The sequence below is a fragment of the Gasterosteus aculeatus genome, chromosome 2 (assembly GCF_964276395.1).
Source record: "Gasterosteus aculeatus chromosome 2, fGasAcu3.hap1.1, whole genome shotgun sequence".
Classification (NCBI taxonomy): domain Eukaryota; kingdom Metazoa; phylum Chordata; class Actinopteri; order Perciformes; family Gasterosteidae; genus Gasterosteus; species Gasterosteus aculeatus.
The window spans coordinates 12,147,902-12,160,744 of NC_135689.1; the positions used below are offsets into that span (position 1 = coordinate 12,147,902).

General features: G+C 49.4%; 1 protein-coding gene across 7 annotated transcripts in view; it reads left to right on the forward strand.

Annotated features, from left to right (window-relative positions):
- Positions 1–12,843, forward strand: part of rerea (arginine-glutamic acid dipeptide (RE) repeats a) — a 106,654-nt gene that overhangs the window by 69,678 nt on the left and 24,133 nt on the right. For 5 of the 7 annotated variants that reach the window (XM_040192438.2, XM_078093062.1, XM_040192439.2 and 2 more), the window contains 4 exons: positions 6,333–6,438; positions 7,279–7,375; positions 8,696–8,800; positions 12,429–12,477. In XM_040192438.2, coding sequence (XP_040048372.2) covers positions 6,333–6,438; positions 7,279–7,375; positions 8,696–8,800; positions 12,429–12,477 — 357 coding nt within the window. Of the gene's footprint in view, positions 1–6,332; positions 6,439–7,278; positions 7,376–8,695; positions 8,801–9,751; positions 10,145–12,428; positions 12,478–12,843 lie in introns of those variants that run through there. The other 2 variants (XM_040192441.2, XM_078093077.1) reach the window with 1 other exon arrangement.

Below are 12,843 nucleotides of genomic sequence, written 5' to 3' on the forward strand. Positions count from 1 at the left end.
AATCTGACACAGACAAACCCAATATTCATATCCTTTCTGCACAACCCGCTCCTCCTACACAGCGGTCGTCCAGTCAGTAATGCTAACATGTCTCATTAGCTCACCAGGCTGTGCTAACAAGGCGATGCTAACACAATGGATCACAGGCAAAGGGCCTCGCAAACAACAACTCCAGTCTGCTGAAACGCTGGGCGACACAAAGGGAAGCCTGTGTAGTCCAATAACACCAGTACTCCGCAGTGACTCTTGAGTCCTGACTCATGGGTATTACCTTGAGACCAGACAGGTTCCTGCTCTCAGGAGAACGTCCCGGGCTACATACACTCAGAGACACACGCAAACAAACGCGCTCACACGCAGGGGAAGCCAGGTATCAAAGCGAGATGGCTTTGAAGAGGCTAAATGAAAGACAGAAGGCAGAAATTACCATTTTTTTCTGGCAGGCTGTAACCGTACACGTGGCTGAGAAGGAGGGCCTGAGAAATAAAGTCAGTATTCTGATCTGAACACCCAGATGAGCTCTTCTAACAGCCTCTATCTGTCCCCGCTCAAGTCCCCTTTAGATCTGCCGTCTACACCTTGCTAGTTCCGCAAGGATTTCCGTCTGTGTTCACCAAAATAGGAGAAAGAGAAAGGAAGTGCCTGTTTATTTGTGTGTGGCCTTGAATAACTGAACACAACTTGTCACGTCCCTGTGGCCTGCGGATAATGATCATCATTAGTGGATGCATTTTTCTTTTTATATACCCTCTCTCTCCTTTTGCCTTTCATGGTGCGGCTCGCTGCACCGTCACTTGAATCGTCTCGCATTTCTTGGCTCGAGCCGGCGTGCAGCAGATGAGCGTCGGAGGCAAAGACAAATATTTAACTGACGCAGCCCGGCGATTTTATGGAGCGTGCTGCAAAGGCCCAGTCGACCTTTTTTTCTTTGTATTTCTGCCACATTAATTTACTCCCTCCCACTGGCACACAATTGAAATAAAGCAGGACGAAGCTATCGGCCCCTATCGGCACGGGGGCCTTCCGCGTGTGCTGCTTGTGACTTTCCAGTGTGTAACAGTGTGCGTGTGGTTGCCAGTGTCAAGTCTCAATTAGAATACGGTGTGAGAGCCGCGTGCCGCGACCCGTCCCTGCACTGGGCGACCCGTTCTGCCTCTCGCGCGTGTCGCTGCATGGCCTCAATCTGTACAATGCGGCGACCAGTGAGTCCCTCGTAAATGGGTTTATGCATGTCTGCTTGATTCCTTAAAGTAATGGGGGGGGATTAAATATAAGGCAGGTGTGGGCGTTGTACTTCAAAGGCACACACACACACACACAAAGAGCAACAGGAGCAAATCTGCCCACTTTGAAACGACTAATGCTCATCCAATCCAATATGGAGCCGGGCTGACAGATGGGCCCAGTGTGTTCAAAGCCGGACGGCGATTTAATATCCAAAGAGGTCAAGCCAAAGAGAGAGAGAGACACACACCTGAGTAGGCACGGCACAAAGGTCTGGCCAGCACAACCGCCACCACCGCAGCTGGGACTCACCTCGCCTCCCCCCTCTGCCTCCCCCAGCATGTCCATTCCTTCTTGTTGCCAGGCGGGGGTGCAGCCGGCTGTGTGCAGCTCCTCGGCACAAACATTTTTATAATCTGCATTTGTTTACTGTTATTATATGTGCCTTTAGAGAATGAGGCTCGATGGGCCGGTTCTCCTCCCCCTCCGCCCCCTCCTCCTAGCAGCCAAGCGCTGGCTGTGGCGCCCACGAGGAGAGGGGGGGTTGCAGAGTGGAGTCCTGCTGCCGCCGCTGACAGGCTGATTTAGAGGTGCTTTTTCATACCTCAGACACAAGAGTCCCAGCCTGCCCGGGTTACTGCAAGGTTGGGAGAAGAATAGTGGTGCTTATCCTGAAAGCCTGTTTGTGCGCGTGTGTGTGTGTGTGTGTGTGTTCTGGCCTTTTCTTGTTTAACATCCTCCTTTGTCACTGTGTAGTAGATTGCTTTAGCACAGCAGATCTCTTGCGCCTCGTGTTCTGTCGGGCAGATGGAAGTGCTTACTGAGTGCTGGTGCGCTGGCAGAAATCTCCGTCTCGAAGAGAGCGGCAGAAAATATGGAGGAGAAAGGAGGGAAATGAGGAAGAGGGAAAACCGAGTGGAAAACCCTTCCGATCAGATCTGTCATCTTTGTGTGTGTGTGTGTGTGTGTGTGTGTGTGTGTGTGTGTGTGTGTGTGTGTGTGTGTGTGTGTGTGTGTGTGTGTGTGTGTGTGTGTGTGTGTGTGTGTGTTTATGCCAGTGCGTGTGTGATCTTCCCAGCCAGCTCTTCCTGCCTACCCTCTCTAATCTTATCATGTCGGAGCAGCAGATTAGTCGTCCCAGATCCCTTCTCCGCCTCCAAATGCCACAATCAGCCTTTTGTTCTCGGGCTGTGCTTACTCTCCCCTGGCGGCCGGCGAGGTGAACGCTCCCACAGTCCCACAGTCCGCCCTGCGTCCCGCTTCCAGCCTCCGCCTGTCAATGTCACGCCGCTGCCAGCCCCCGATCCGCCATGCTTGAGCCTCCCTTGCCCCCGGGGAGGTTGGCTAACTGAGCTGTTAGCTCAGCGGCCTGCTAGCCGAGCTGAAGTGCTTGACATTCCTTGCTAACACCCGCCCCCCCCCCCCCCCCCCCCCCCCCCCTGCTTGCTTGCTCTTTGCCGTCTCCTTTGTCTGTGTCTTTCCCGTCCTTCCTTCAGGCTGCCACCTCCTGAAGGAAGTCATAGATCCTGTCTGCTGATGTCACCAGTGAGGAGAGGAGGGAGGCGGGGGGGCCGGGGGGGGTATAACTGGGTTAGCAGAGGAAGAAGCGAGTGTTTGAAAAGCAGAGAAAATAAACAGAGGTTTCCTGTTAACGAGGTGCACTGGGGGCGTGTGGTGTGGGAGCGGGAGGGTCTGGTGTTTGCAGGCTGCCCGAATAGGGCATCGAGTTTGAGGGTTACAGGTTGTAACATCAGGCTTTTCTGTCACAACTCGGCCATATTTGACGAGGCCACAGTGAACAGATGTGGGGGGGGGGGGGGAGAACGGCGTTCGTGTTGTCTTTGGTTTTTCCGAATGAAAAGCCGTATTGATTTCACACTCTCTTAGCAGACAACATGGAATTAATCCCACACTCAGTCCATTATGCGTACGGCGAATGGAGCTGGTTTATTTTCTCCTTTTTTAAAGCCTGTTCTCGTTAAAAGAAAAGTCCTGCCCTCAGTACTTTCTCCTTTACCCGGGTCTTTGTAGTAGTGTGGTCGTACACAGGGGCCCCAGCGCCAGAGTTGACTGCACACACATGCAGCCACACAAAGAGAACTGCACAGCCATTATGGATCCAAGGGGCCAGCCACCTTCAGCCAGTCGGAGGGAGAATTAACCAACTCGCACAAAGCCCGGCTTGTCCTGGCTGCTTTTGGAACCGTGATCAATGCGCTGCATCGCCATTTGTTTCTGCATTCATAGCGAGATATTTTAAATTTGTTCTACAGTGACAATACTATTCAGTATTTACAAGGAGGCCGTGTCACAAAGCGCTTCACAAATACAGTCAAATAAATAGAGTCGCCAACATGAGGTCGAAACAAAAGTTCTACAAACAATATGGTGCAGACAAAAGATGAATTAGAAGAAACCAGTTAAAAATCCAGGAGTCAAAACATGCCTGAAAAAAACTATTGTGACCCGACCCGAAGAAAGAAATGACCGTACATTCTTATAATATTCCCAGTATATAATCATCTGACTGCCAGCCCCCGTGTGATGAGTGTAGCCATGAATGCCACAGGCTGAGCCACTGAAGGGAGGAGGGGTCCCATTGTGCTCGGCCCCAAAGCACGGCTCTCCGATTTATATCTCCTCCTCGCTGAATGAAGGGGCAGCCTTGTGTCCTGGGGGGGTTTCAGTCGAGCGGGAGGAGGAAAGCTGTAACTTTAAATCTGAGGAAATGAGAAGGTCTTGCTCCTCCCTACTTTAATCCGACCTTTTCTCTCTCCTCATCTCCTTTGCGCTGCTTCCTTGCACTATATCTTTTTTTTTCTTCTTTATCCGGTTGTTTCGTTTCTTTCCCTCAGTAGTGGGTCAGTAAGTCTTTTGGCCTCTCCGCGGTACGCAACATTCCCAGGGTTTAGGGCCCAGGAGGAGGGAGGGCAGGGCCATGTTTAGCCTCTGGCGGGACAGACAAAGATGGCCGACGGCGTGCGGGGCTCGGCTCTCTGCGGGCAGCGTGGAATGTCTCTAATCAATTCAGCATTTTCGTTCCCCGCACATGTTCTCCCTGTGATTTCCTTTGGCAGGAGAAAAAACAAATGGGAACACAATACAACTCTGGTTTTGTGTGGCGAGCCTGAGCAGTCGATCATTCCCCTTGATTTTCTCCTGGTGTTATCTGCTCATTTCTTCCTCCCTGTGTGTGTGTGTGTGTGTGTGTGTGTGTGTGTGTGTTTAGGATTGTGATAATTGAAAGCTGTGCTTCTCTCCCACTACGCGCTGCATATCTCTCTCTCTCTCCTCTGAGGGGGCTTAACGCCGCCACGAGCTTCTAAACAGCAATCTGCTTGCAGCAGCGGCTGCTGCTTTGTAGTGACGAGGATACCGATGATCGCACCCCCCCCCCGTGCTTCGTCTCGTTCCGTGGGGTTAAAATAACGCAGGCCTCGTGAATGAGCTGTGAAACCTTCTCCGTCTCGCATCAGACGCCGTGTCCCCGGGCCCTCTAAAACCCCTTTGATTTCTCGGTACCACCGGCAGAAAATGACATGTTCAGGTAGCACACTGCCAGTGTTTAACAGTCGCCTTAAAGTATTAATTATGTATAAGTGGCGGATAACTACTCGTTGTGATGTGTCAGGCCTAGAAGGCAGCAGTGTCTGAACACCGGATAGAAGAGAGGTTGGGATGGGTGGTAATATGGCGGGGAGGGGGGGGGGCATGACGTCATTGCACACAATCCTCCACTCACACGGCACATGTAGGTCTACGTGCTCGGAGGTCCGTCCACATGTATGGCTCTCTGTTGAATCACAAGCAAAGTGTGTGTGAATCCAGCTGCTGTTTAATACGTCCTGGCTCACTTACCCAGTCATTCCACCTCCCGGCTCAAGGTTGGAGGAGGGGAGGAACGGGCAGGAAGAAGAAAAAACCCATGGTATCGGTGGGGTTGGAATGAGAGAGATGGAGGGGGAGGAAGGGAGGATGGGAGGGAGGAATGGAGGGAATGGGAAAACCAGAGGTGGGCTTTGAGGGTTTAGGGAGGTGATGATTTGCTTGGCTGCGTGTGCTCAGCCTCCTCCCCAGTGACACAACCGAACAATGTACTCTAAAGGCTTTAAATATCTTGACTCTGACCTCATGTTCCTACAACACACACGCGTGCGCGCACACACACACACACACACACACACACACACACAGATACAGTTAAGAGCCAGGAAACAGGGGAGGTTTGACTGTCTGTTTTAGATTTCCGTAGACCCCCGCCTTCCTCTGTTTTTCCAAATTGCTCAATTCTCCTTTTCTCCTGCGAGTGGTGCAGGTGTCTCAGTCGGTTCGTGCAGTGCAGCGTGGCAGAGCCCCCAATACAGACGGCTAGGAGTGTGTGTGTGTGTCTCTGGACTGAGACACACACACACACACACACACTCCTAGCCGTCTCTCCCTCGCATGTTCTTTCAAACCACTGTGACGATCAGTTGGGCTTTTGTGAAGGCACAATAAATATTTTATAACATGGAATGAAAACGCTAGTTTGCCCTTTTCATCTCTCACATTCGTGTTGGCTTCACTCCCCCCCCCCCCCCCCCCCCCCCCCGTTCCCTCTGCTGTTTTGTCAATGAGTGGCCCTGATGAAGCTCTCTTCTCACCTCAGTGCTGCCACCTGCTGGTCATCTAAGGGAATACAAGCCTCTGCTGACTTGCACTTTATCAAAAGCCCAGTGGGTGGCAGCACTTGATGATTTCATTTATGGGTAAACTGTAAAAGCTGTAAAAGTCTGGATATAAAAAAATGTATGATTGGAATATGTCACTTATGTCATTAAGGGATAAGAAGCATTGAACTCTCCCTCCCGCCTCGTTCCTCTTTCTCTCTCCACTCTCCCTCCAGCGACTGCTATCCCACTGTTTACTTTATTAAAGCTCTAAATGCTTCTGCAATCCCTTTTTAATTGACTCGGTCTCTCTGTGTGCTTTCTGGCATCAGCCTGCGTGAGTCATACCCCCCCACCGCCCCCCCCGACACAAAATCAAACAAAATGATGTCTGTTTATCTTAGCGTGGGATCGCTCTTTGTCTGCTGCTCACTCGCCCTGTGTCTCCGTGTGTCGCAGAGTAAACGGGACCATCTGCTGATGAATGTGAAGTGGTACTACCGCCAGTCAGAGGTGCCCGACTCCGTCTACCAGCACCTGGTGCAGGATCGCAACAACGAGAACGGTGAGGCTGCCTTTTGTTTGTTGAAACACATCCGTGCATGTGCACCTCTACTGTACACACACACACACTGACACAGTCAATACACTTTCTTCCCCAGTAACACAACACTCCTTCACAAACACACCCACACACACACCTGCCGCATCGCTCCAGAAAGCCGGGCGAGTGGGGGGGTGGGGGGGGTATAAGCGTTAGCTGTGAATTGCATTTCAAACAGAAGCCGATGTCCCAGGCGACCGAGCCAATCCCGCGGCTCCAGCGCCGTTCCCACGGTAACACTCCTTCAAGCCAGACAGAAACGCTGTCGAGTGTTAATAACTCACGATGTCATGTGGCCTTTGAGCGCTCTCTCAACACCATCGGTGTCTGTTGGCTCATCACACTCCAACACAGACACGCCTCCCTTTTGTTTTAGCAGCTGGAGGTCAAATCCTGATGACAAGAAGGAAATCTGACTCTGCATCCACTCGTGATAGTACATAACCTGCTCAGTGTGGTTGCTCAATGTCCTGTGTCAAAGTGTCCCTGAGCAAGACGCCTTCATGGCTGCACGCAGCTCTCACTGTGTGGGGTTAAACGCAGAGAATAGTTTCCCAACGAGATTAATAAAGGATACTTGGGTCGTTTTTTGAAAACTTCTCACTCGGCATCAGTGAAAAATCATCAAAACAGGATATTCAATGTTTGCATCAGATGTCTCGGTCCATAATGTGCCGACTGTGTGTCGTCCAAGTAATACCGACTAAGGTGGAACATCGTTGCGGTTCTTCCCACGTTTGTCTTCAGCACTGAATGTCACATAGGCACATTGTCACCTCTGTGTTTCTGCTCTTCCTGCAGACTCTGGCCGGGAGTTGGTCATCACAGACCCGGTGGTCAGAAGTCGAGAGCTCTTCATCTCCGACTACGTGGACACTTATCATGCTGCTGCTCTCAGGTAAACAGACATTTGAATATACTTATGCCCATGTGCACGCACACACAGCTTTATAATCCCAATGGTAGAACATGTACACCTCTAAATATCCAGGAATAAAACTTCTCTGGCAGTTATTCTGCCAGAGAAGTTTTATTCCTGGGGCTTTGTTGAGTTAATGGTTAATCTCTCTTATGTACCTGTAGTTTGTTTTTTTACCACATGGAAAACTGATGTAAACTTGTTGTCAGGTATAGTAATTCATGTAAATAATATACTTAGTGACCAGTTTTCCGCCATCGTGCACTTAATCCTGTTATAAAGACTGTTGTCACAGACGAGATTAATGACCTACACCATCTGTGCTCCAGTTTTCACTGTTGTAAAATACTCACCTGCTCTGATCCAGATTCAGGAGACAGAGGAATGACTCTTTACTACAATCTGTATTATTTGACTAACTAAATAGGAATAATTCAAAAATGTTCATAAAACCACTTGTTTTTCTCTGACTTCATCAACTCCCACTTGTGCGTGTGCACACACACACACACACACACACACACACCTGTCAGAGTCAAACGGATGGCAGTCACTCGGCAAACAGACGGCATCACTTTCTTGGTCTGAATTTGGTTATTCTGTTGCCGTTCTGCATTAGTGCCTCTTCATTCCTTCCCGTCCGACCACCTCTCACCTCCTCCCCCTTCTCACCATAACCTAAACCACCTGAGAGTGGCACAGTCTCCCAGACAACCACTGATTTCAGGGCAAATTAGCTGCAACTTCCCCTACACACAGCACCCTTTGATCCCACTGGTTTTGCAGGCCTCGGATGAACGGGAGGGAATTCCAGCGGGATGGTGTAATGCTCTCCAAAGGCCGCCCCGCTTAGCGCCCTTTAATCTCTCCAGAGGGAGGAAGATACAGACACAGCGCTGCTCCATATGCTACTCAGATAGAGTACACCAGGTTGCTGAAGACAGGAAATGGTATCAAGATGTGGTCAAAGTCTCGGCCCTCTCGGCTTGTAGGAGGGGGGGGGGGTTGTTAAAGGAAGGAAGGAAGGAAGGAAGGAAAGTGATAGGTTGCATTCCTGTCCAGATCTCTGCAGCGTCTGTCGGGACTGACATGTTCAGCTGGTGTTTACGGGTTCAGTAGTCAGCAGGCACCGACAGGCGCTACATACCTGCTGCTGGATTTGTCATCTCCGATGGATGAACCATAACCCCCCCCCCCCCACACACACACACTCAGAGCTTCCAATTAGCCACTCCTTCTCAGCTATCATGTTGTCATGTAGTTGTTTTTTTCTAATAAAGGCTGTCTCCTCTCTCACAGGGGGAAATGCAACATTTCCCATTTCTCCGACATATTTGCTGCCAGGGAGTTCAAAGCCCGCATCGACTCCTTTTTCTACATCCTGGGATACAACCCCGAGACCAGGTGAGGGGCTTTCTGTCAAGTTGATTCCGCTGATCCGGCCTCGTTCCTAATTCTCCTACAGGTCACAAATGCTGGCTCATGTTTCTGTGACCCCTATACATTTTTTGTTTATATTTAAAACAATTATTTTTGTCTTCAAATTTGCTCGTTTTTTTTTCTGATCAATAACCAGCACATATTCAGTTCCTATCACAAAAGACAAAGGAGAGCAGCGCGATGTTGAAAAGTTGTAACGGGTCATATTTAGCAATAATAAATTATTTGAATAATGACTGATTATTAATTATCAAAATAGAATACTCAAAGGCAAGTTATAGGTTAAAGTTCAAGTTTTACTACCAAAAACTACCCAAGCAAACTGAAACGATGTTTGCCTGTATCGAGGGGAAAGCATTGGTTGTTATTTGTCAAATGACATGCTAAGCTTTTTGAGTTATTGAGAAGAACAATCTCTATTAGTAACTTAAGCGTTTTGTTTATGATGAAAGGCTTTTTTTTACTCAGAAGACATTGTGACCTGTTCCAGTACAAAATCACAGGTGTGAATTCAGTTTAAAGATGGCATCATTTTGTGTAGCTGCGTCAGTGTGAGGATCCTGGGTTTGTGCACGCTGGCTTAATGGGAACAAAGTGATTGGGTTTTTTGATGTGATGTTCTGATGTGAGTGCGCCAGCAGATAATTCAAATGAATACAAAAGTACACAATACCATTTTATTTCATCCTAATTCTTCTTGTTAGGAGCATGGTCTATATCTATGCATATATTTTTTTGTTACTTAATATTATTATTTAAACATTTCGACACATCATGTCACAAATATTTCGCAAAAGTCATTAAGCGCCGCGAGCCATAACTTCAAAGTATTTGTGCTAATCATCGGACCGGTGGCGTCATGAGTCACGTGTTGCAGTGACGGCTGTCCTTGTTGTCGGGACCGAACGGGTTGCCAGTCGGGAACCCCCTCCTCCAGGGCCCCCGCGCGCTCTTCCCCTCCCTCCCCCGCGCGCGCGCGCCGCTCGGTATTCTAAGCGGGCTGTCCGCAGCCTCGCAATTTCACTCTTGTTTATTATGGCGCAGATATACGAGGGGAGATGAATTCCGTGTCCCGCACGCGTGCCTTTCCGCCTGCGTGTGTGAGGTCGCAGCACATGCTCAGTGAAAACCTCTCCATTTTGAGCACCTGGAAATAGGTGGCGGAGGGAGAGAGGAAGAGAGAGAGAGAGGAGAGGTGTGGGGGGGAGGGAGTGTGTGGGAGTCAATTCCTACGAGCATTACACACGGTGTCACCACCCGACCTTAGGGCTCGATGTCAGACATGGACGATTTGTTCAGTCCCCGGAGGTAGGTGTGCGCTCATCTTCTCGCGCTTTCTCAGTCGCCTCATTTTTCACGTGTCGCGTCGGTTGCCGTCCGGTGTGTCCGCGGTCGTGGTGGCAGCGAGTGTGCACATTGTGTCGGCTGCCTCCGCGGCGCGCATGCTGTCATCGCAGAGCACGTTTACGAGCAACAATGGACGCGCCGTCGTAGTCGCGCCGCCCCTCCGAAGTCCCGATGAATGCTTTGTTGTTTTTCTTCCCCTCCGCGATGCGAGCCGCCGGCACCGAGAGCGCACACGTGCACACGCGGCGTGTGCTCTGACAGACGGGTTAGGCGACGCCGGGGGAAGGGGGCGGGGGGCACGCGCGCAGCTAGCTCATGCTGGTTAAATACCATTTCTGCTGTGTGGCAATTATGTCAGTGTGCCATAGACTCGCGCCGTGATTGGCTGGAATTGATGAAGGGGGCGCGGCTACGGTTGATTGCCCACACACAGCAGAGCTGACCAGACTGTCACGTTGTTGTTGTTGTTGTTGTTTAGGTTTAATAAGTAAGCCTGTAATTATTTGGTTGGACGATGTGCTCAAAGAGTAGTTTCTTACCGTACCTTGTTTATTGTGCTAAGCAACAGGCTTTGTGCAGCGCATCACTTCCTTTGGTATCAAGAGTCAGAACATTAAAACAATCGCTTCTGTGTCATTTCTTTTTACAGATCTGAACATGGGTATATTTCCTAAAAATAGAAGAAAGATAGAATTACCTAGCTTCGAAAACATTTTTTTCTATCACATGTTGGCACTTTCTGTTGGCTGTTTCTGTTCAGGCGTACCTGCAGACATAATGGAGATGCATCTGTACTGTGCCTTCTCTCTGAGGACCCAGACTGCATTCCATCTGAATGCCGACCGCCTGCTCTCAGGATTTGCCTGAGTAAGACATGGCGGTCCACGGACGCCCTTCTTGTTCTGGTCCACGGGTCCTCATCCGTCATCCTTACAGCCTCCTGCCAAACAAACCTGGCCGACCGCACGTTGTCTGGAACACATATTGTACAACTTTATATATGTTATAACCGTTCGGCGTGTGTCTGTATGCAGGAATTTGCAATTATACTTTTTTTGTTTGTAAAAAGCAGGATTTGTATCCCTGTGTGTTTATAATTTGTTCATCTCTAACACCAATGAAATAGTTGGTTAATACTGCTTAAAATAAGTAATATATCATTTTTTTCCCCGCTTTGTTCTCTAATCTGAAGTGCTGCTGACGCAGGAAACACAGGAATCATATTTGATCTGTTCATCACTGGGAGCTTCAGTTCGTATTATCTTCCGAGGAACGTTTGTAATAAAATTGAAAGTATTTCAACATGTTCTGGAGCAGCAGGCGATCCTCGCCGGCCGGAGGTCATTTACTGCAGTTGAAATTCAGTTGTTGTTTTTATTGGGAAGGGGATGTCTGTGCCCATGTTGTCCGTGCCAGTGCTTCTGTCAGCACATAGTTCACAACAGTGCGGTCTGCTCCTCTATTGTCGGAGAGGAGATGGAGGCCTGTTGAAGGAGCGGAGTTGGGTCAAATATGTACCCGTCAGTGTTTTGTGTTTGGCTGGCTGTAAAGGGACCAGAGGGCTGTGGCCTCTCGGGTTTCCGCCTTGTCTCCGTGATGGACTGCCGGCTTCTCCGGGTGCAAATCACGCTGACAGATTCTGGGCCGCCCTGCGCTCGCCTGTATGAAAATTGGCGCCGTTACCTAGGCAACAGAGGGGAAGGCTTTTCAGAAGGAACATCTTGTCATTTTCTTTAATCCACTGCAGCTGGAGATTCGGATCACTATTATTAAATTGCAGTTGCCATAGCTACCCACATTTGTACCAGCAGCAGTTTCAGAGGCACTCGCCCTGCATATCAAGAGCCCCCCCACCTCCCCCCTCTTGCCTCCTTTTAGGGGGTTGTGTTTTATTGCTCTATCCACAATATCAGACCTGTAAATGTGCCCAGCTCTGCTTGCTGTGCAGGAGCAGTCAACCCAGTAATATTCTCCTGAAATCTTTATTTGCTTCTCAGAATACAAAATGATTTCTCCCACCTGTGAAGGCCACAATAGAGCATAAAGCCCTTGTCCCCTCGCTCTGTATTGGCTCTGGCCTAGGTCATGTCCTTTTGGTCACTAGTCGGTTGTGATACCCAGTTGTGACTTTGTAGTTTGCGTGCAATTGTTTAGCTGATTCAACAGGCACAATGCCTTCGACTAACTTTGATATGTTGCCAAGTCAATATTTTTGTTTTAATCTGCCTTTTGTCTCTTTTCTCAGGCGACTAAACAGCACACAAGGGGAAATCCGAGTGGGACCCAGTCACCAAGTAAGTCATTGTACAGCACGCATCACCCAGCTGCTGACTTGAGAGATTTGTTTGGTGCGATCGTTTGCAGCCTCTTTGTTCCAAAATGTTGTTGATGCGTTGTTTTTATTAAAAGATAGCCCAAACCAAACCACTTCCCCCCCCCCCCCCTCCCCCTTACCTCAGAGATGACATTTAGTCTGATTCACGCAAGCACTCGGCATCTAAAATGTGGGAGCATAATTTTATTGTCTTGCCATTCGGTTTTAAACCAATTTCTCCCGCAGAATATTTGACGCAGTTGATAACAACATGGCAGTTTGGTTTTCGCTGCATTGCTGTTCCCTCTAGGTGGATAATGGCGTTAAATGCGGCACATCTAGAATC